Source organism: Prionailurus viverrinus, chromosome C2 (genome assembly GCF_022837055.1).
Source record: "Prionailurus viverrinus isolate Anna chromosome C2, UM_Priviv_1.0, whole genome shotgun sequence".
Taxonomy (NCBI): Eukaryota; Metazoa; Chordata; class Mammalia; order Carnivora; family Felidae; genus Prionailurus; species Prionailurus viverrinus.
In genome coordinates, this window is record NC_062569.1 from 104703862 (window position 1) to 104727306 (window position 23445).

The 23445-nt window shown below is 35.7% G+C and overlaps 1 protein-coding gene and 1 long non-coding RNA gene across 7 annotated transcripts in view; both read left to right on the forward strand.

The window, feature by feature from the left end:
* The window catches only part of CD47 (CD47 molecule), a 46431-nt gene that overhangs the window by 15969 nt on the left and 7017 nt on the right, over window positions 1-23445 (forward strand). For 3 of the 6 annotated variants that reach the window (XM_047876392.1, XM_047876393.1, XM_047876394.1), the window contains exons 3-7: window positions 3670-3759; window positions 16673-16780; window positions 18180-18272; window positions 19309-19401; window positions 20220-20312. In XM_047876392.1, the coding sequence (XP_047732348.1) occupies window positions 3670-3759; window positions 16673-16780; window positions 18180-18272; window positions 19309-19401; window positions 20220-20312 (477 nt within the window). Of the gene's footprint in view, window positions 1-3669; window positions 3760-16672; window positions 16781-18179; window positions 18273-19308; window positions 19402-20219; window positions 20313-23118; window positions 23166-23445 lie in introns of all 6 variants that reach the window. The other 3 variants (XR_007155911.1, XR_007155910.1, XM_047876395.1) reach the window with 2 other exon arrangements.
* LOC125175643 (uncharacterized) lies at window positions 3771-12236 on the forward strand. Its single transcript, XR_007155912.1, has 3 exons — window positions 3771-6643; window positions 7058-7175; window positions 11573-12236. It is a non-coding gene; the product is annotated as an uncharacterized LOC125175643 (long non-coding RNA).

Genomic DNA, 23445 nt, shown 5'->3' on the forward strand with positions numbered 1-23445 from the left:
CACATCAAAAAAGTCATCACAGGCCTGAAACATCACATAAAAATGTGGCTTGAATTTTAGTGTTATAAATTTTATTTTAACCTTCTTTTGTGGAAACTGGTGTTTGTGAAGGTTTACCATGTATATATTTGAAGGAAAGGCACATTTAATTTATTTAAGTGATCTCTTCACTTTTTCCAGTTACCCCTTTTGTATACAGTGATAAGAGGAGTAAAGTACTGGGTTTTTAGAATACTTAGGCTGGGAAGAAAAATTTAAACGCTCATTCATAGACCATATCCTCTTAATATCATTTCTTTGTTTTTCCACTAATAAATTCATCTTGAGACCACACTGCCTGAACAAGAATTGGGGAAGAGTAATGGGCAGAGTTGTCAGCCACAGCTTGAATGGAATAGCATTGCCTTTGGACTATCTTTCTTATTCCTAAGGTGGAAAAATATCCAATAGGGACTATTTTAAGCATAGTTTATTTTCTTAGTACCATAAACATTGAAAATTGAGAAGGACCTTAGAGAAGTATCTTATTCTTTTTGCCCCTTGAGGAACAATAGTTAAAGTCATCTGATAATAGTACCAAGACAGATCAATAGCTTAATGGGTATATAAGTGGTTTTATATAAAACATTGGCTTTTTCCCCCCAGCATCTCATTTGGTTCTTGAATGTCCACTTTGGTGACCCTCGGACTCTCCACCTTAACAAATTAGAGAGAGGTAACACATTTGTGCCAGTGAGAAGAGGTAAATTATGCCAGAGGTCTGAAGCAGTGATTTTAAACAGAGAATGATGGACCACCATGTACATGTGTGCGTATGTGCACACATGCACACATACACACACTCTTGCTGTGGAGAACATATTACAGTCTTGGGGTGAGAGCTGAGAGGAAAGAGTGTGTGAAGTTTGAATAAACCTTCTAGTAAGTTTCAGTTAAGCATCTCTTAGGCAATAATATTTTTTATTCTATAATCCTACTTTCTGTATGTCACTGAAATGTTTCTCATACTTCTCATTATTTCGGCATAGAGGCTTGGAGTTTTCCAGTAGTCATTTAGTCTCTTTCACCATCTCACTCATTAAGTACTTCTATCACATGCCAGGTAATTGGTCATTCAGACATTTTACCTCAACATGTGACATGATGAAACTCTCTTCCTTCCCAAAGGTCTTGGTTTATTAGTAGGCAGTTCTAGTTGTAACTTAAGTCAAGCTAGAACTTGACATTCTGTAATTTCTCTCATGAAGAAGGCTGTGGTGTTTCTCTCCCAAGCTTGTTTTTCTCTAAGGTAGAAATCCCCGGTTCTTCTAGCCATTGCTTATGTTTCAGGATCCCCATTCTAATCACCTTGCTTTGGAACAGTTCCTTGTTATGTGTTTAAATGTGAGGAGTGAAAATGAACTCAAGATTGTATTTGTGGATCACATGTTGCTTTCCTGCTACTACACAATTGCTGCAGCAACTTTATGATCAGTCCTGCTTCTTAATCCATTGTCTACATAGCTAGCAAAGATTTTAAATGAATCAGGTCATTTTTCTCCCCTGGATGAAGCTTTCGAATCACTTATCATTGTTCTTGTGATAAAATCCAAACTCTTATTACAAGCTATTAAGACCCAATATGACCTTACCCCAGGAGACTCTTCCCATCCCCTCTTGTATCATTAAATTCTAGCCACAGTGGCCACCATTTTGTTGCTTGAATTTGCTGTTCCTTTGGTGTCTCTTCTTCCCTGTCTATGTGGCGCAGATCCAGTTCCTCACCCAGAGACCTCTCCTTACTACCCACAAAAGTCTGATCTTCATTTCCTTCCCCTGCTCACGCTCATGGTCCTACTTGCCAAATTCACAGTGGGTCTTAAGTTTCAATAAATGTTTGTGAAATAAGTGAAAAATGAGTGGTCAGACCATGGTTAAACACATCTCTCATTAATAGGTTTCTGTCAATATGCTCTGAGATTATTTTGTTGCGTAGGCAGGGAGGTCAGTGAAAGAACATTTCATTGTTAGCTCATCTTGAACATACACTGTTCATGTTGATCAGATACTGGTTGTATTTTGAATGTAGAGGGCACAGGATTTGCTGTTGGACCAGGTATGGGGTGTCAGAGAAACCAAGGAGTCAAGGATGACAATAAGATTTTTGGCCTGATGAAATGGGGAAACCCTAGGGGGGAGGTTTGGTGGGGAAGTAGGGGGAGGACTCTCAAAAATCTGTTTGGGACATGAAAACTTAAGATACTTAGGATTCTTAGTTCACTGTGCCTCAGTTCCCTCAGCATTAAGGAGGGGCTAACAGTTCCTCATATAATAATTGTGAGAATTAAAGAGTTAATGTAGACAACTCAAAATAATAGAGAACGTAGATTAAGAATAGTCATTAGATCATAGAGCTTTTAAATCCTTTGGGCATTAGATACAAAAACCTAAGCATAATTTACAAAGATTTTTCCTGGTAGGAATTTTGGCCCAATTGAAATAGGTTTTCTTTGGTGTAGGAAGATACACAGTAATATGGTTGGAAATTACGGTATTGATTTAGAGTATCTGAAAAACCCATCTCTTGGTAGAAACCCAAAATTTAAGATACGGTCTTCCATTCACTCACCAAACTATCTCATGATTAAACCTTTAGCAGTAAACCGTTGAGTTTATACAGGGCAAAATGCTCGATTCTGAAAGGTTATATCTCTAAGACAGAATTTGTAACGTTATTTTGTGTGGATCATTGCGAACGTTTATCAGGTTTTAACGTAAGAGTAGCACAAGAAATGCATGGCTATCGTGGTGGTACGAAAGCACACAAGATTCTTCACACTCCAATATGGAAAGACAGAGCCAGGGAGGATTTGAATGAATAGGGTTAGTTTCAGAGGAACACCAGTGCTTGCTTTGGGCAGTATTGAGGAATGTTCTTCAGCAAGTCCCCATTGTAGAGGCAAACTTTGAAATGTTTTTAGTGCATTTGCTTAGCTTTATTGTTAGGGAAGAAATACCATGATAAAATCAGTGTATTAGTGTTAAGATATGATTCAATTTAATTTTTTAAAAGTTCTCAAGTTATTTGATATCTTAATGTCACGATTTCTTTCATATAGACTCTGTGACTATTATTTTCACTGTCTAGGTAACATGTGACCCACTTAACAGAAGCTTCCTGAATACCTAATGTTACAATCATTGTAGTGAAGGTTGACTGAGTACTTGGTACATGTCAAGCTTTGTTTTAAGCCCATTTCATGTTATTAGCTTTGTTAATAGTCATAACAGTCCTTCAGGATATAGGTATTCTGTTGTACTGGGGTTAACAATTGAGGTCACTGAAGAACAGAGAGGTGTTAAGACTTTGCCCAGCGTCACAAAGCTTGTAACATAGAGTTAGCTTTCAAGCCAGCCAGAGCCCTGTTCTCAGCTGTGCCATACTGTCTTCTTCCACAAATCATAGGTTAGGGAAAACGTGGAAAACACACTTAAATTAGCTTCTTTTTTCATAAATAAAATTTGTTGTATAAGTAAATTATTTGTGTAATTTGTAATTATTTTAAGGCCACAGCTTTAATAAATTATTTTTATTTTCTATCTTTACAGTAAAATATATTGTTGACTATTCAATGGCAGGACTTAACATGATTATAGTAAATATTAATTGCGACTTTGTTTTCTTCCCAGTTTCATGGTTTTCTCCAAATGAAAATATCCTCATTGTCATTTTCCCAATTTTGGCTGTACTACTTTCTTGGGGACAGTTTGGTATTGTGAGTAAGTATTTATTTTTAGTTTTTGTTTATGTTTTAATGATGAAAAGATTATTTCTGGGAGGTAATATCAGTGAAATATTTTACCTGACTTGTATTAAAAAGTGTGATAATGTGATAAATAAGAATATACAGTCTTAATATTCTTCTTGATTCATAAGTGGCTTTTTTAAAATTTCTTAAGAATGACTGGTGGGAATCCTAGCAATAACAATACCTTAAACTTATGTAGAGTTTAATATTTTCAGAGCATTTACACATATTATTTTGGCAAAGAGATGGTCACAGCCCACCTTAGTGTTAGGGTAGAATATTATACTTTTTATTTTCCCAGTTTGCACTTGTCCGTGTCCATGTGTTCATCAAAAGCCCCATTTGAACTGTGTGTTGTCATTCTTACTATGATTCTCTAAGGAAGTGGCCACAGGAAAATTGTGGTTTTGGATCGTGTTTTATTGTAATAATCACGTGACCAAACTTGTCAGGGAAAATCTTGATGCTATATCAGAATCAGCATTAACAATGTAGAATGGTCACTACTAGGTGAAAAGGTAGTATGTATTCTGGTTGATGCTTATACTCAACCATATTTCCCTACTGGTTTGGTAAAAGAAATTTACTAAATTAGTGAAGTTCTGAGGTGACAGTGTAAACTTCTAAACTTTTAACATGTGAGATGTATTCCTCATCTCCCTTTCACACAGTGAGAGGTCAGTCATTGAAGGCCAGCAAGCATTTATACGAGGCAAGGTGTGAATGATGCTGATTTCATTTATTTCATTCTATAACTTTTAAAAAAGTAAAAAAAAAATAATAAAATGTGGTAGTGGATTGGCTTATTGTATATTTCATGAATTTCACTTTTACTCAGAAATCTAAAATGATCTGAAAATGGAAGAGAGATGACTGATTATATATTCTAAGGGCTCTTCTCAATGTATCACACCCTGGAAATGCTTTGTGATTTCAAAGCTGTTCTCAACTTTTGTCTAAAAGGCAAAGAAAGGGAAGAAAAGGGCTAACAGTGACAACTGTCAAGACATTTCACAACTTTTATTTTCAAAAAAGTGTCTAGGCTTCTTATGGAAATTTTCTTAGGATTTCGGTAAGTCTTTTGTATCATGAAAAAGACTGATACAGCATCAAGACCTATTCAGTCTGTATTGATGTTAGGGAAAGCCTTTACTCTTATTGGCAGCCCCAGTCCTTAAGCCTATGTCATATGTTTGAAGTAGAGAATAACCTTTTTTTTTTAAGATAATGAAATTATTTCACAACAGTGTGATTTGTTGCATTTGGTTTGATTGAAGTTTGCTGATCATAGCATTCTCATTAATGACATTACTTTTCATTGACTGAACCAGGAGTTAGCCTGTTTACTGTCAGCCCTATTTTTACAAAATAAGCTTTACAATTTTTTTCTGACTTAAAAAATAATAAACACCACTTTAAGAACCCTTATACAAAATTGGAAATTATAGAGAAAAAATAAAAATCTGAAGTCCCAGAACCTAGAAATAAACTATTGGTATATTATAGTGAATTTTCTTCTTCCCTTTCTGTTTTTTTCTATGTATTTTTGTTAACCTTTCTTTAAGAAGGAAAACCATATATGGACTGATGTAACTTACATACTTACATCCTAATATCCCCCCTTGTTTTCAGAAAAATTTTTTATAGCTGCCTATGCTCTACTTTTATGGATGCAGTATAATTTACTTAGCTCTCATCTTGATGGATATTAAGGATATTTCCAAGTTTTTTGATATTATGAAAGTAATTCTGCTAAAGATAGGTAAGACTGGAAACGGCAGAGGTATTTTAAGGCTCTTGATACATACTGCCAAAATGTTTTCTAGAAAGTTTGTATCAATTACTTACAGATGAGAATATCTGTTTCTTTAATAAGTTTATTTATTTTGAGAGAATGAGCAGGGGAGGGGCAGAGAGAGAGGGAAAGAGAGAGAATCCTAAGCACTATTACTGCGGAGCCTGACGCAGGGCTTGAACTCACATACTGTGAGATCATGACCTGAGCCAAAACCAAGAGTCAGACGCTTAACCAACGAAGCCACCCAGGTGCCCCAAGAATATCTGTTTTTTACCTCTGAATCCTGACATAATTATAACTCTAAAATCTTTGCTAGTAATTTGATGACAAAAAAAGCATCTTGTTTTAATTTTCATTTTTGTGTTAGGTTGAATGCTCTTTTTTTGTATTTATTCCACTGATCATATTTTAAAGAACATGCTAATTAAGCTAAGAAAATATTTTGATGGCAATTTTTTATTTAGGCTCTTCTTAGAACAAGTATATGTGGGGTGTGTGTGTATGTGTGGAGGAGGACCTATATATTTGATTCGCTCATTCTGGACTCACATTTAAAGGTGTTTATGATAAGAACACCTATTTATTTGTGGAACTCTTGCTCTGTATGATGGATGCTGCGGAGCACATCTGCAGTCACATTTTCATCTCACAAGAACTCTGTGGGGGTAGGTACCATTGTTATTACCATTTTGTAGAAAAATACGGAAGTGCAGGTAGGTTAGGCAGTTGGCCACAACCCCCCAGCTGTTCTCTGGTAGTACTGGGATTTGAACCAGTGCTATTTACCACTGCAATATACTGCCTCCGTGTCTTGAACTTACTTTGAGAACTTTTTTTTTCCATGAAGAGTGAACCTATATGTGGGTACACATACTGAGTAGATGAAACTATTACTGACAGAGCAGAATGTAGACCTACTTTGTTTTAATTTATTCAACAAATGTCTATTGACAGGGTGCCTACTGATTGCTAGGCATGGGCTATAGGCTCGAGATGTGGAAGTGAAATGCATATTGCCCCTGGCTTTGTAGCACCCACATTTCAGTTGAGGAGACATGTAAGTGTGCATGTTCTGTGCCTTCTGTCACATTTTTGGGATAGTTATGGATCTAAGTCTACCTTTTACTTTGGTATGCTTTCTAAGAGACCTCCTATTTATGGCTTAGAGATTCCACCAAACAGGAGAGCCCCTCTGTTGTTCACTTGCCACTTGGTTATATGTTTTTTACAGTGTGGTATCATGTAGCCCCTGAAGTATTAATAGTAACTCAGACCCATGACTTTCACTTTCTAGATTGCTAGTTCTCCTTAACTGTTTCAGATTACCATTTATAGTCTGTATTTGACCACTGGAAGTTTTTCTCAGTGGTTTTCTGGTTCTGCATGTCAGTCTTTTGGTAGCCCAAGATTAAACTTGGACTTCCCATAGGCTAAACATGTAGTAAAGAACAGGTTGTACCTTCATTTTTAGGAGAAAGAGTTACTTTCTACCAGAAATGTATCTTGAACTGTATCTCAAGATGCGATTGATCCTACTGAGGAAGAAGCCTGAGAAGACTTTTAAACTGCTGAAGCCAAGCCAGGACTTGGTGAGCCCTAGACCATGTTTTGAAGACAAAGGTTTCTCACAGGGAAATGTTCCTGAACATCTTTGCCTTTATCTTTAACTCATAAACTTTTAAGCAGAATCTTAATGCTTAGCAAGCTCAGCGGTTACTAGAATCAAACCCTGAGTCTCAACCAAAGTCACAAATCCCTAGTAGTATTATATTTGAGGCACTTTGTGTTTTTTTCTAAAACTATACCAACTCACAGTTTCCTGCTTGACAGTTTCCCTTAATGACAATTAAGGTACTGGCTTGATTTCCAGGTTTCTTCTTTCTTAGTCTTTGACAACATACCAGGTAATTTCTATCATTTAGGTGTTTCATAAGTGGTTTCAAGTGTTACCCACCAAAATCTCTGGTTCCTATAGGGTTAAGATTCAATTCCATATCAGGAACTTACTAACATTCTGAAATTCTTTGAGTTAGGCATATACATTCTTACTTTTCCTTCCTTTGAACTTTTTACAAGGAGTCTTTCCACAAAACTGTGAGACAATAAATGTGACCAGGTAAGCTGAAACTTTGCAAAGCAATCTAAAATAAATGCAAAAACCTACTATTGCTCCACGACCTTTAACATTTTTGTCAAAACATTAAAACTTTTACTGTCAGTAATAACACTAGTAGGAAAGGAAAAAAGTAATAGTAGACGGTAAATTGAAACATCAAAAACATTGAGAATTAAAGTGTTTCATCAAGAGTAGTTGGAACAGTGCTTGCCTCCTTATTTTTTTTTTTTTTACCATTTATTTATTTATTTATTTATTTATTTATTTTATTTATTTATTTTTTTTAATTTACATCCAAGTTAGTTAGCATATAGTGCAACAATGATTTCGGGAGTAGATTCCTTAATGCCTCTTACCCATTTAGCCCGTCCCCCCTCCCACAACCCCTCCAGTAACCCTCTGTTTGTTCTCCATATTTAAGAGTCTCTTATGTTTTGTCCCCCTCCCTGTTTTTATAGTATTTTTGCTTCCCTTCCCTTATGTTCATCTGTTTTGTATCTTAAAGCCCTCATATGAGTGAAGTCATATGATATTTGTCTGTCTCTGACTATTTTCTCTTAGCATAGTACCCTCTAGTTTCATCCACATAGTTGCAAATGGCAGAATTTCATTCTTTTTGATTGCCGAGTAATACTCCATGGTGTGTGTGTGTGTGTGTGTGTGTGTGTGTGTATGTGTGTATGTGTGTATGTATGTATGTATATATATGTGTGTGTATATATATATATATACCACATCTTCTTTATCCATTCATCCATCCGTGGACATTTGGACTTCCCTCCTTCTTATTATAGAACTTTGAATACAGAGCAGGCATCTTTTTTATGCCTCAGTGAATTGTCATACTCCTTTTTAAGTTGGGATCAGCTTCCAACATTTTATCTTTTGCATTTACAGGGTTAAACAATATCTCCCACAATTTCTTTCATGTGAAGTTTTTTGCCAGAGTCACCGCTCTTGGGACATCTGTGTTCCTTTTGTCACAACCTACTCACTGTCCCCATTTATGCCAATAAGTTCACTTTTACTGAGTTTCTCTGACTGTATATCTAGAGTCCCTTGAATGGCAGTATTGTTGATATTCCCTCATCCAGTTGTTTCTTCTATGATGCCATTTACATTTTATTCGAATTTCACTTCCAACATTACCACTTTATATTTCTTTACTCTTTCATCTTTGTTGCCTGTTTCCTGCTTTGATAATCCATCATAAAGTATCACACTGATTTATTACTGGGACACAAGGAAGTTACACAACACCTGCTTTGCTGTCTGTGCATGAACAATAACAGGTGTTCAGTGAGCAGTCACCAACAGTCTTTGAAAGAAGTGACATGATTGGTCACTGATCATGATACACATCTGATATTAACAGGGTGATTTGTGTACTGAAGAGATAACAGTGAAGTTTGCACTTCGTGCAAGTACTCAGTTAATTTATTGTGGTATTGCGATAACTGAAATTTCTACTGTAATTTGGGGGCATTTGTGTTATTTAAACCATGGCAACTGAAATTCATGCATATTGAAACTGAGCCAAGCAAGGACCACTGTAATTTATTTCATATTCATGCATTCTGGGCATCTTTCATGTCCTTTTCTAACTTTCTAGTCCTTGCTCAAAATTACTCCACAAAGATTTTGGTTACTGCTCAGAGGTATTTGGTTATATGTTCCTGTAGAAGTCATTGTTGCGAAATTCAAGGAAAAAAATTACAACAGCTTTGAGATCCTATTAAGACCTTGAATCCAATTTTTAGGACTATTTTATTGATATTGAAAGTAGTTAGACCATGAGCACACCTAAAAAAATAACGTAATGGAACAGGGGATTTCTTTGTAGATCAGAAAAATCATTCTGAAGAAGTGAGGATATACACTAATTTGCTCCAGGAAATTTCTATCCAGGAAGGTAAAATATTGGCACAATAAATACTATTACAAAGAATCATTCTGTGCCCTGGTTGATGGATACTATTAATAGGACTTTGTTATTAAGTTTCCTTTGAATTTCATTCACTAATCTTGGACTTAGAGTGCCTTCCCTTGGTCCTTTCCACATAATTATCACACTGTGTTATTAAATGTTTTTATGCCCTGGTTTTATTGTAGGAAGAACTGAACAAAACTGTAGCTTGGCAGTGTACTCTTGTAGAAATGTAATTGTTACTCCTTCGACTTTTTACAAATTCGAGCATCCCAGCTTCCTGCATTTACTCTGAAGTTATGGCACCATCCATAAGATCAGGGAACATTTGGAACCAAGGAAAGGAAGTTACTGTGTTGGACATCCTCTTCTTAAATCTTCTGTATTCAAAGTACTTTCTGTACAGTGCCTGGGCTTTTTTATTTCTGTGTCCTATAGACCAGGAATGTGATTTTTAGTCAGGATTCATTTTTACCAAATTGTTTCATCAAAGCCAGTTGGATAGTGCATGCAGTTTATTATAAAATCCTTTACTTGCCTTTTGGCAAGTAATCAATGGGTATTCATATTCTGTTTTCTCCAGCACCAGATTCACATAGCCTTTGTTATTTTTTTATGAGTATGTTAAATATTTGTAAAGTAGTAATTTAATTAAATAATTAAAAATTTGGAAATTGTAATTTCACTTTCAAAGTGATTGGATGTGTTTTATCCTGCATCAAAGACAATATTGATTTGCAGCTGAACAGATACCAAAAAGATCTTACAATTACTCTCCTAAAGTTGTCAGAAAATAATGAAGTCAGACATGTCTCCCTTTATGATTTATTCTTAATCTGGTATGCATTACATCTCGCTGGTTAGCCTTCTTATCTGACCACTAACTCACTGACCACTCAGTAGAGGAAACATCTAAATGTCATGCCTTTGAGCAGATATCGCATTCATAGATTTGGGGGTTTGTTGGTTGGATAGACTGAGGTCTTTGTAGATCTGTATGGGCATATTGAATCCTGTCTTTGGAATATCATGAAAACTAGGGTGACAGCTTTTATTTGATCTCCAAGTTGATCTGGTAATTTCACTCTATTTTATCAACCACAGCCTGCATTTTTTTCTTGTATGTCCTTTCTGTTAGTCACAAGGAGACAAGAAAACCTAAGTGGACTATGTATTCATGACATTAGCTGTTGTTTCAGGTGGTTAGAGGGACATGTCATTTTTTTATTCACATTTGAATTTGAAGATTAAATACATAAAGGGGCTTTCTTAGGCTAGAGGAGACCCACACCTTTTACTGAACTGGGAAAGAAGGCCAGGGAATAACATTCCATCCGTCGCTTCTCCCTTACCCCTAACACACACATACAGGTGCACACGCATGTACACACACACACACACACACACACACTAGAATGTAAGGGCTTTGAGGCAGAAGTATTTGGGTTTTTTGTTCAATGCCAGCACTTAGAATAGTGATTATCACATGGTAAGTGCACCATTATTGTTGCATAATCTTCTACTTGTACCTTGATTTCATTGATAGGATTTCAGCTAAGAAAAGGGCTTGCTACATTGTCGGTACATAGTAAATATTTCTAAAACAAACAAATTAATCAGCCTCGCTCATTTCTGAGAAGTAGCTGGCTATATTTAATTATTTTATAGAATATGTAAAAGGGGAAAATTTTAGAATTCCTAATTCATTGTCAAAAATATAATAGTTCTCCCCATGTATTTGGTACTCCTTTGTCAGGCAGCATTAGGGTTATAAGTTTTTGTTAAAAATATAAATACTGACAACACCAAATGCTTATGAGGATGTAGAGCAGTAGGAACTCTCATACATTGCTAATGGGAATGCAAAATGGTACAGCCACCTTGGAGGACAGTTTGGCAGTTTCTTTAAAATCTGAACATGTTCTTCCCATATAATCTGGCAGTTGTGCTCCTTGATATTTATCCAAGTGGAGTTGGAAACTTACGTCCACACAGAAACTGGCACACAGATATTTATGGCAGCTTTACTGTTCTACAACAGGTGAGTGGATAAACTGGTACATCCATACATGGATATTATTCAACAATAAAAAGAAATGAGCTCTCAAGTTGCCATGAAAAGACATGGGGGATACTTAAATACATATTATTAAGTGAAGTCAATCTGAAAAGGCTGCATACTTTATGATACCAATTATAAGACACTCTGAAAGAGCCACAATTGTGGATATAATAAAAAGATGAGTGATTGCCAGGGAAGGGGCTAGGGGTGGAGGAGAAATGCATAGGCCAGAGCACAGGATTTTTAGGGCAGTGAAGTTACTCTGTACGATATAATGATGGATAGGTGTCATTATGCATTTCTATAAACTCAAGAACATACAACAAGAGTGAACCCCTACGGTAAACTAGGGACTTTGGATGATTAGGATGTGTCAACATAGGTTTATCCTTTGTAGAAAATATACCATTTTGATGAGTAATGTTGATAATGGGGAAGGTCACTCGTGTTTAAGGGGTAGGGTATATATGGGAATTCTCTGTACCTTCCTTTCATTTTGTTGTAAACCTAAAACTATACTAAAAAAATAAAGTCTTAAAACACAAGGAGTGTTATTGTCTTATTTTATTTTTTGTATTGATTTCAGTACTTTTAGCTGAGGAGAATCTTTTAACACGTGCTGATTTTTAAAATTACATAGATTTTAAAAATCTATGCTAAACAACCAGGAAGTTTGATAAGAGCCTGCAGTTAAGGTCAGAAGAATGAAACTGGACCACTTCCTCACACCATACACAAAAATAAACTCAAAATGGATGAAAGGCCTAAGTGTGAGCCAGGAAACCATCAAAATCCTAAAGGAGAAAACAGGCAACAACATCTTTGACCTTGGCCGTAGCATCTTCTTACTAGACACATCTTTGGAGGCAAGGGAAACAAAAGCAAACATGAACTATTGAGACTTCAAGATAAAAAGCTTCTGCACAGCAAAGGAAACAACAAAACTCAGAGGCACTCTGTGGAATGGGAGAAGGCATTTGCAAACAGCATAGCTGATAAAGGGTTAGTATCCAAAATTTACAAAGAACTTATCCAACTGAACACCCAAAAAACAAATTATCCAATTAAGAAATGGGCAGAAGACCTCAAAAGACATTTTTCCAAAGAAGACATCCAGATGGCTAACAGACACATGAAAAGATGCTCAATATTGCTCATCACCAGGGATATACAAATCAAAACCACAATGAAATAGCACCTGACACTTGTCAGAATGGCTAAAATTAGCACAGGAAACAACAGATGTTGGCAAGGATGCAGAGAAAGCGGAACCCTCTTACACTGTTGGTGGGAATGCAAACTGGTGCAGCCACTCTGGAAAACAGTATGGAGTTTCCTCAGAAAGTTAAAGATAGAACTACCCTACAGCCCAGCAATTGCCCTATTAGGTATTTAACCAAAGGATACAAAAATACAGATTCAAAGGGACACTTGCACCCCAGTGTTTATAGAAACACTATCAACAATCGCTAAACTATGGAAAGAGCCCAAATGTCCATTGACCAATGAATGGATAAAGAAGACGTGGGATACACACAGACACACACACACACTGGAATATTACTCAGCCATCAAAAGGAATGAAATCTTGCCATTTACAAGAATGTGGATGGAGCTAGTGTATTACACTAAGTGAAAGTCATCAGAGAAAGACAAATACCATATGATTTTACTTGTATGTGGGATTTAAAAAACAAAACACGTGGGAAGGGAAAAAAAGAGGGAAACAAGCCATAAGAGACTCTTTACTGTAGAGAACAAACTGAGGATTGATGGAGGGAGGTGGGCAGGGGGATGGGCTATAAATGGGCAAGGGGGCATTAAGGAGGGTACTTGTGGTGAGCATTAGGTGTTGTAAGTGAAGAATAACTAAATTCTACTTTTGAAACCAATATTACACTATTGGCTAACTAGAATTGAAATAAAAATTTGAAACAAAATTGTCAGAATATTAAAAGAAAATAAAGTCTATTAGATTTGAATTATAAAAAAAGGCACATTGTATCATTTTTATCTTAATGCTAAGTGGGAAATTACTTGAATTTATTTTCTTTGATACATTTAAAGTTTTTATAGGTTTGATAAATAAGAGTAATTATACTTAATAAAGGGCCAGAAAAAATCACCAATAAAAGATCCTTGAGATTATTGGGTTCTCTGACATCTATATCAGATTCCTGACTTTTTAGCTACACTGAAAACTTTGACAGCTGACTTAGCAACAAGGTGCTTTCTCCATACTTGCTGTAGGACCTGCATAGGCACCATCATGAGCAAGAAAATGAGTCAAAAGAATTTGTTTTTATAGGTTCACTAAAGGTATATAGAGATGAACTCCTTCATTGCCTGTGGTTACATAAGTAGACTCCACTGATATTTTTGATAGAAATGGCTACTTAATTTAAGGAAGAAGATAGTATCCTTGAAAATAAGTAGTAGTTGAACTAATTAACAGGAACAACAGCTATCTGGAACATGTAGTGCATTTATATGCAAAGGTTTGAAAAGTGGTGGTTTATTTTTGTGACTATCGTTGGCATTATTTTTCTCCTAAAGCTCTTCTGAGTCTGAAAAGGTGGAATTTTATATGAGGTTCACACTCTTATTTTTTGTTAAGAATGATATGTCTGCCTCTTTGCATGAATTTGTACTGTACTCCGAGGTGAATTCTTGCTACATGATCTTAGTAACTCTTTTATGTGTTGAATTAAACCAGAGTCTCATAAATGTTTGATTGATTGTGAGGTACGTTTGAAACACAACTTCTATTTTATAACCCTTTTGCAGAACTTTCAGGCTCTATTTAGATAACAGTATGCATGGGATTAAATCAGAAATCTGACATATGTCTAGAGAAAATTTTCTTTTTTTAAACCATATTTGTGCCTTTTGTGACCTGTACATGGAATTTCATCCTAAACAGTGTTTGAGCCTAGAAAATAGGGAAGATGTGAACACTGGTGCCCTGTAATAAGTCAGGAACATGATTGAATCATAGTCACGTAAGTTTCAAGGCTGGATGAGTCAAATGAAATCTTGGGTAACTTGCCATATTGATTCTCTTTTCTGATGAACGTGGATTTGATTACTCAGCTTCAGGACTGGTTATTGCTTAGCCTTCCATATCCCCCTGAAGAGAATAAAGTTGAGGTTACAATCTAAAGTATGATTACAACCTAAAATAGGTAGGGAGTTAAAAAATCTTCAGGTGCCTGCATTGTATCTTAACATCTTAACCATAGACTATAATGGAATCCTAGGTTATAATACCTTATACATAGATTTTGTTATGGTCATTTAAGGGTTTATTGTTTTTAAAATTATATTTAATTATAAATAAACATATTTATAACTAGCAATGTATAAATATATATTTATAGTTTGTCATTTTAGTTGAAGCAGATTAAATGCTAAATATAACATTTAAAAAATCTTCACCTCGGGGCGCCTGGGTGGCGCAGTCGGTTAAGCGTCCGACTTCAGCCAGGTCACGATCTCGCGGCCCGTGAGTTCGAGCCCCACGTCAGGCTCTGGGCTGATGGCTCAGAGCCTGGAGCCTGTTTCCGATTCTGTGTCTCCCTCTCTCTCTGCCCCTCCCCCGTTCATGCTCTGTCTCTCTCTGTCCCAAAAATAAATAAAAAACGTTGAAAAAAAAATTTAAAAAAAAAAAAAAAAAAAATCTTCACCTCAGTTCAGTCACCCATTGATTAATGGCATGGAGAATCTTGTGTGTATGAAACACAGCAGAATTTCTGTCATACACTCTGCTACTCAGCCTCCTTTTACGTTACTTTAACAACTTTCTTGGTGAAAAATTAGTATTAGCCAAAACAGAACCCAAAAGGTGAATGTATAGCAAAAGAAATACAGTTAACTCTTGAACAACATGGGTTTGAACTCTGTGGGTCCACTTATATGTGGATTTTTTATGGTCCAATGCTATATATATATATATATATATATATATATATATATAATATATATTCCCTTCCTTGTGATTTTCTTAATATTTCCTTTTCTGTAGCTTACTTTCTTATAATTCAGGACATGATACACCTAACATACAAAATATGTATTAATCGCCTGTTTATGTTATTAGTGAGGCTTCTAGTCAACAATAGGCTATTAGTGGTGAAGTTTTGGGGGAGTTAAAAGTTTTATACTTGGATTTTGGATTGCAGATGGTGAGGGAGGTCAGTGCTCCCAACACCTGTGTTGTTTCAGGGGGCAATTCTAATATTTTTAGGCTTATCCATTATATTCTTTCAAGGAAGGTATTAGATACTTGACAATAGAGCTAGCACCAAAAACAGGAACACATATGATGAGTGCTATTGAGTATTCGTAGTTTATTTTTATACAATTATTTTAATTGAACAATGTAAACATGTTTTACCCTCAGGATACCAAAAGGGTCTGATGTGTCTAGTGTTTATTCTACTTTTTCAAAACAATCTAGAATTCCAAATGCTTTCCTAATTTTATATTTTACTAAGTAGCCAGTTATTTCTCATCAGTGTATGTATATCAGTTGTAAACCTGAGGCAGTTTTGTTCCTCAGGGGACATTTGACAATGTCTGGAGACATTTCTGATTGACACCACTGGGGAGCCATTCATGGCATAGAGTGTGTAGAAGCCAGGGATACTAAACATTGTATAATACACGGAACAGAGTTATCTGGCCCAAAATAATAATGCCTTAATTTAGAAAGCCTGATGTATATACCTTCATTCTTTAAATATAGGGGAATAAAGCATCACCTTTAAATTTAGTGCCCATATTTATACTGCCATGACAATAATTTAGATAACGACTTACGAAAAAGATTTGAGGTAGCTTCACATGATAGGAGGGAGTTGTTCCTCAAAGATTATTCAGTTACAGTAAGTTACAGTTTATCTCTGCATTTCATGTTACAGAAATGGCTTTACTTTTTGTGATTGGGTTCATGTAATTCTTTGTGTTTTTTTTTTTTAAGCGCTTAAATATAAATCCAGTCTCATGAAGGAGAAAACCATTCTTTTATTTGTTGGTGGACTAGTGCTCACTATAGCTGTCATTGTTGGAGCCATTGTTTTTGTCCCAGGTAAGATACACAGTTATATGAGTGAGGCAGGATTGATGGAAATGAGGACCCGGGGGCAGTGGGGTGGGGGGGCTCATAGGGCTGTTGTAACACATTACCACAAAGGGGGTGTCTTAAAAGTGTAGAAATTTTCTCACAGTTCTGGAGGCCATAAAGCTGAACTAAAGATGTCCTCAACACCATAATCCCTCCTGCGGCTCTTGGGGAGAAACCATTCTTTGCCTCTTCTGGCTTCTGATGTTTGCTGGCACTCTGTAGCTCCTTGGCTTATGGCGCCATAATTTCCATTGCTGCCGCAGTAGTGTCTTTGTCAAATCTCTCTCTGCCTGTCTTACAGAGACACTTGTCATTACATTTAGGGCCCACCTGGATAATCCAGGATAAACTCCTCCTTTCAGGATCCTTAACTGAATCATCCTTTGCTATATAATGTAATATTCTTTTGCCATAGAAGTTAATATTCACAAGCTCCAGGGATTTGGAGGTGGATGTATCTTTAGGGCCATCATTCACCCCACTGCAGAGGCAGACTTCATTTGCCAAGACCTGGAAGTGGGGATGGGTGTAGGAAACAATTCTACCTGAAACTACTTGTTTTTGGAAGATGGGAGTGGAAGGGGGAAGAAAGGGAGTGCAGCACATGGAAAGATGGCAGATATGAGCTGGGACCCACAGAGCAGACTGGAGAGATCTGTCATTGCTTTGGAGCTAGATACAGTACAGTGTACTGTTTAGGAACATAAATTTGGCAGCTCTGTTTGCCTCTGGAGTTAGGACACCGGGAGGACGAGAAGAGTTGAGAAGATAACTTGAAAGAACAACTGTTTTGACTTTGGGACAGATTGAACACAGCAAGTAAAGGGAATAGTAAGAGGGACTCCCAAGTTTCTCACTGGAATTCTGTGGGTAGTTGAGGCAAAGCCAAGTCAAGGTTTCCACATGTTGAGACTTAGATGTTGACATTTAGTAGATGTTTTAAGTTTGGTCTTAATAAAAAAATAGTTGTGGGGTGCCTGGGTGGCTCAGTCGGTTGAGCGTCTGACTTCGGCTCAGGTCATGATCTCACGTTTTGTGAGTTCAAGCCCCACGTTGGGCTCTGTGCTGACAGCTCAGAGCCTGGAGCCTGCTTTGGATTCTGTGTCTCTCTCTCTCTCTCTCTCTCTGCCCCTCCCCTGCTCACGCTCTGTCTCTCTCTATCTCAAAAATAAATAAAACATTAAAAAATAAAATTAAAAAATAGTTGTTTTGTGTGAAGTTTTGGGAGAAATATATTTTTGAACCTTTTGCAGTTTGTAAGAATAGTATTGAGATTAATACACTTAGTGACTTTGAGTACTTTAACTTCCTGTAAAGTAGGAAGTACACAGGATAATATTTTTAATGTTATTTTTATTAACAGGTGAATATTCAACAAAGAATTCTTGTGGACTTGGTTTAATTGTGGTTCCTACAGTGATTTTAATATTACTTCAGTACTGTGTGTTTATGATAGGTAAGTATATGTTGTTATAGCATGATTTTGTCTACCTTTTTCTTTTTGAAAACATTTTTGGTTAAAATATTTCTTGTATGATTTTCTTTTTTTCTTTTTTTCACAACCTGATAAAAGTCGGCTTATGTTCTTAGTAACACTTTCCCTGTGTGGATTAATTTCAAGGTTAGCTTAGGTTTTCAGGGCATTCTATTATTTAATAAAAAGTAATTTTCATATATATTTGATGCTAGCCAGTGGATTTTTTAAATTATGTTATATAATTTCTTAATGATTATCTTCATATTTTTATTTCAGTTTTTTCAAGTTATAAGTAGACATTAAACATGCCCTTTCTCTTCTTTTGCCAAGCCTGTCTTAAAAAATAGTTCTACAAATTAGGGTTATCAATTATAAATAGAAATATATCTTTTTTAGTTATTGGCAAATCTCAACATTGTAGTTTTAAAAGATGATGCAAGTATCCAAATTGTAATTGGTATAATCTTCACTGCATTTTTGGAGTCAATCACTAACATATTTTTGTTATTATTACAGTCTGTTTTTTCCTATTTGCACATTTAACTCGGTCTTTGAGCTTATCTCTGGCTTGGTGTACATTGGAAAGTTATTAATTTGTTATAAAATCACAGATCTAGGCACACGAGACAGAGGTTATGATGTTTACAGCAGCATGTTTTGCATAATGGTTCTCTTTGCTAGAGTAATTTTATGTGCATGTGGTGAAGTCACGCATAATAGCCATTCATACTGTAAAATGCACAAATGTGGTAAAAGCAGCATTGTTCTAAGGTTTGGGGTAAAAAGCACCAGTCCAGCTCAGCTCACTGTGAAAATAAAAGACTGCTGAACGTGTGACTCTGGAACAGACTACTTGTGTGAAAAGGCAAAGTTTAAATCGTTGGGAAAGAATCAAGCATCTCATAAGGAAATCCAGAGTCAGTCTATGGTCACTGGATATTATTTTTGATTGCACAAAATACAAGTCGGTATGATTGCTTCTTAAATGCTCTCAACCCACTTTTTCTTTCTTCAGGTGTTTGGATGTCTTCCTTCACCATCGCCATATTGATCCTTCAGGTACTGGGCTATGTGCTCTCTGTGGTTGGACTAAGCCTCTGTGTCTCAGGTAAGGGTTACGTTCTTCTCTCATCCCAGTTTTTAACTACAGATTTCTCTTGGACAGAGCTCTTCTTCCTCCTCTCCTTCTTCTTCTTTATCCATTCATCCATTCCCCTATTGAAGGACATCCTGCTGCTTTCAGTTTTTGATGATTAAGAATAAAGCTACTATAAACATCCATGTGCGTGTTTTTGTGTGGACATAAGTTTTCAACTCCATTTAAGTAAATACCAAAGAGTGTGATTGCTGGGTTGTTATGTTAAGAACATATTTAGCTTGTAACGAATTGCCAACCTATCTTACAAAGTGGCTGTGCCATTTTGCATTCCCACCAGCAATGAATGAGAGTTCCTGTTGCTCCACATCCTTGCCAGCATTTGGTGTTGTGGGCTTTGTGAGCTTTCTTTTTTTAACTCTCATTTTTTCCCCACTGAGAATAGTGCTTTCCATATTGCCATGAGAATATTGGCTGTATATGGCTTGTGGGCTGATTATTCTAGCAGCCAAACTGCTGTGCCTATATTTGTGGGAGAATTTTTTAAATAACCAGCCTCTAATTGGTTGGAACCTAAGGCTTTACACACTATTTTCTATTAGTCTTGATGTGATAAGGCACATGTTATGCAAACAAAATCTTTTGTCTTTTAATAATTTGGAGGCATTTCACTGAGTTAATAATGATGAATATATGTAGGTAGTTTTTGTTTCTTAATAATTAGAAAAAGAATTACTCTCCTTAAAACTTGATTTATTGTTGTTTGTTCTTTTAAAAAGATAACTTATTTCATGTAGATTTTTAATGTAAAATCTCACTTGTTTTTACAGAGTGCACCCCAGTGAACGGCCCTCTTCTGATTTCAGGTTTGGGTATTATAGCTCTAGCAGAATTACTTGGATTAGTTTATATGAAACTTGTTGGTAAGTCAATCTTATTTTTTGTTAGCCTGTGCCGAGAATTTCAGTTATATAATTGAAATATAACGAATGTAATGCTTTGATTGGCTCTTATGGTTTGACTAAAGAAATTTATCAGTTTTCCCAAAAACGAGAATATATCATGAATGCAGCTGTATTTCTTAAATAATAAAATTGGAATGATTTGGGGGTAATGAAAGAGGGTAGAAGTAATATGAATTAATGAAAATTTTAGATTATAAACTATTTTTTAAAAAATGGCTTTATGTTTTAGAATGTATAAACTATACTAGCTAAAAGGAGAGAATGTTGAGGATTCGTTTTATATTTTTTTATTTTTTATTTTTATTTATTTATTTTTTTAACATTTACCCACTTTTTTAGAGACAAGAGACAGAGTGTGAGCAGGACAGGGGCAGAGGGAGGGGGAGACACAGAATCTGAAACAGGCTCCAGGCTCTAAGCTGTCAGCACAGAGCCTGAAGTGGGGCAAAGATTCATTTTAATAGAAAAAGATTTTTAATTGTCCCATTGTTTCTATGAGAGACCTAGTTGTTACTTGCTCTTCTTGCAGATTGTTTATAGACCTTGGCTCCCCTAAGTAGACAGGTTGAAATTCAAAATCTGTCACTTTTGTTAAAAGAACAGTGTCTTTTGACTTTACTTGACTTTAAAATATTTTTACTTAAGAGACTCTTAAATATAGGGAACAAACTGAAGGTTGCTGGAGGGAAGGGGAATAGGGGAGATGAGCTAAATGGGTGATGGGTACCAAGAAGGGCACTGTTGGGATGAGCACTGGGTGTTATATGTAAGTGATGAATCATTAAATTCTATGCCTGAAACTATTAACACACTATATGTCAACTAACTTGGATTTCAATAAAATTAAAAATACAATACAATAAAATAAAATAAAACCTCCCAAAACAACAACAACAGCAACGAAACGAATATAATAAAAACATGGAGCTTTAAAATTCAGGCTTTTGCTACCTTTTAATTAATTAATTAATTAATTAATTTTTAAAATCCAGTATAATTAACATACAGTGTTATGTTAGTTTCAGGTACACAATATTAATGACTCAATAGTTCTATACATTATTCAGTGCTCATGATGAGGAGTGTGCTTTTTACTTCCCTTTGCCTATTTCCCCCATCCTCCACCCACCTCCCCTCTGGTAACCACCAGTTCTGTATAATTAAGAATCTTATTTTTGTTGTCTCTTTTTTCCTTTGTTTTTGTTTCTTAAATTCCACATATCAGTGAAATCATATGGTGTTTGTCTTTCTCTCACTGACTTATTTCACTTAGCATTATACACTCTGGATCCTTCCATGTTGTTTTTACTACCTTTAAAATAAATGGTTAGTAAGTTGGAATTAGCTAATTTTTTTGAATTTCATCTTTAATCTGCCAATTTTCAAATAACAGATGTCTATATAAATTCTTATTTTTTATACATAGAGGCAGATGCTTTTAGGTAGTATGTTGTCTGATTTAAGCTAAAAATGTTCCCTACAATTGGTTTAAATTAGTATCCTTTTTAAAAAGTTGTTTTTTTTATTTAAGCAGTAAACCAGACTCTTAAAAATTTGTCAAAATAATCAAAAGTTGCCAAATAATAGAGTAAAAAAAAAAAATCAGTGTTCTGCTTTAGGTGAACTTTACTGTGTTTCAAAAATTATATGAACCTTGAATTGTTAGTCAAATAATTTTCCATATGGCTTACATAATATTGTCAAAGAAACTTTACCTTTGTTTCTCAACCTCAGCTTTTGCTGACTAATCATTGAGTTCAGTTTTGTTACATATTCTTTTGTCCCTATCTAGTTAATGCTTGTTAGATAAACAAAATACTTAACTAAAATCTCCCTATCTTTGGTTTATGTGTTCTCATAAATCAGAGTTGTTTCCTCAATGAAATTTTCTTAGTTCATGACTCACAGGTCCATAAAATACAATGAAGACCACTCAGCCAAATGGTAGTAGCTATCATGAGCATCACATTATGAATGTTGATACATATTCTATTTTTGTTGAGTATTCCAGTCCCCATTTGTGTGGTTCTTGAAGTTGATACTGCTAGTTACATTGCTCTGTGTGAATGTTTGAGAATACAATGTTCTCCTCAATATTCCTACAACATGATGTAGTATTAGGTGTCTTTGATGGCTCTTTGTTCTGTTTATTCCTCATTGTCTGGATCATCCTCCCTTTTTTTAAATGTTTGCTTATTAGTTTTGAGAGAGAGCACGCATGCGCGTGGGGGAGGGACAAAGAGAGAGTGGGACACAGAATCTGAAGCAGGCTTCAGGCTCTGAGCTGTCAGCACAGAGCTGGACATGGGGCTTGAACTCAAGGACTGTGAGATCATGACCTCATCTGAAGTCAGACACTTAACCGACTGAGCCACCAGGCACCCCTGGATCATCCTCCCTTTTATTGCCTTGCTCCCCATGCCTTCCATGTCTAACAAAGAATGATGTTCAGTAGAATTGCCAACAGGTCTGGAATGCCGACTCAGGTGGAAATAGGCATTGTCTAGCTACCACCTCCTGGGTCCTGTCTCTCCCTTCTCCATAGCTTATCTCCCAAAGAAGCTTGGGAAACCAGTGTAGTAACACACATACTGTTCTCATGTGAAAAATCGAAGTGAAAGTAAAATCCTAAAAGAGTTCCCCCAATTTTTTCTTTATCATAGTTTAGCATATAAATATTTATATGTTAAGAATTTAGTCCAATTTTATTGATATTTTGAGAATATTCTAAAGTAACTTTCCAAATCAACTTGTCTAATGCCAGAATTCAGAGGCACACCTTCGGTCAGTTGAAGGGCAAGAAGAGAAAAGGTACAGGAAAGTTGCTCTTTAGATAATGTGGTAGAATAGGAAAATTAGTGTGTTTTTCTTATATAATCTGAGTGTGTAAATATCAGTATATGTAACATTAAGGTTGCAAATTTTAGCATTTTTATCAGGAGGCAAGTAATTGTGTTTCCAAAATAAATTTTACTCATTGTGCTCTGTTTTGGAAAAGCCTAATGAATGTGTCTTGACTTAAATGCAATAAAATTCTCAGATTTTGTTGTTGTTAAAATCCAAGCTATCTTTTTAAAGAGTAAGTTAATGG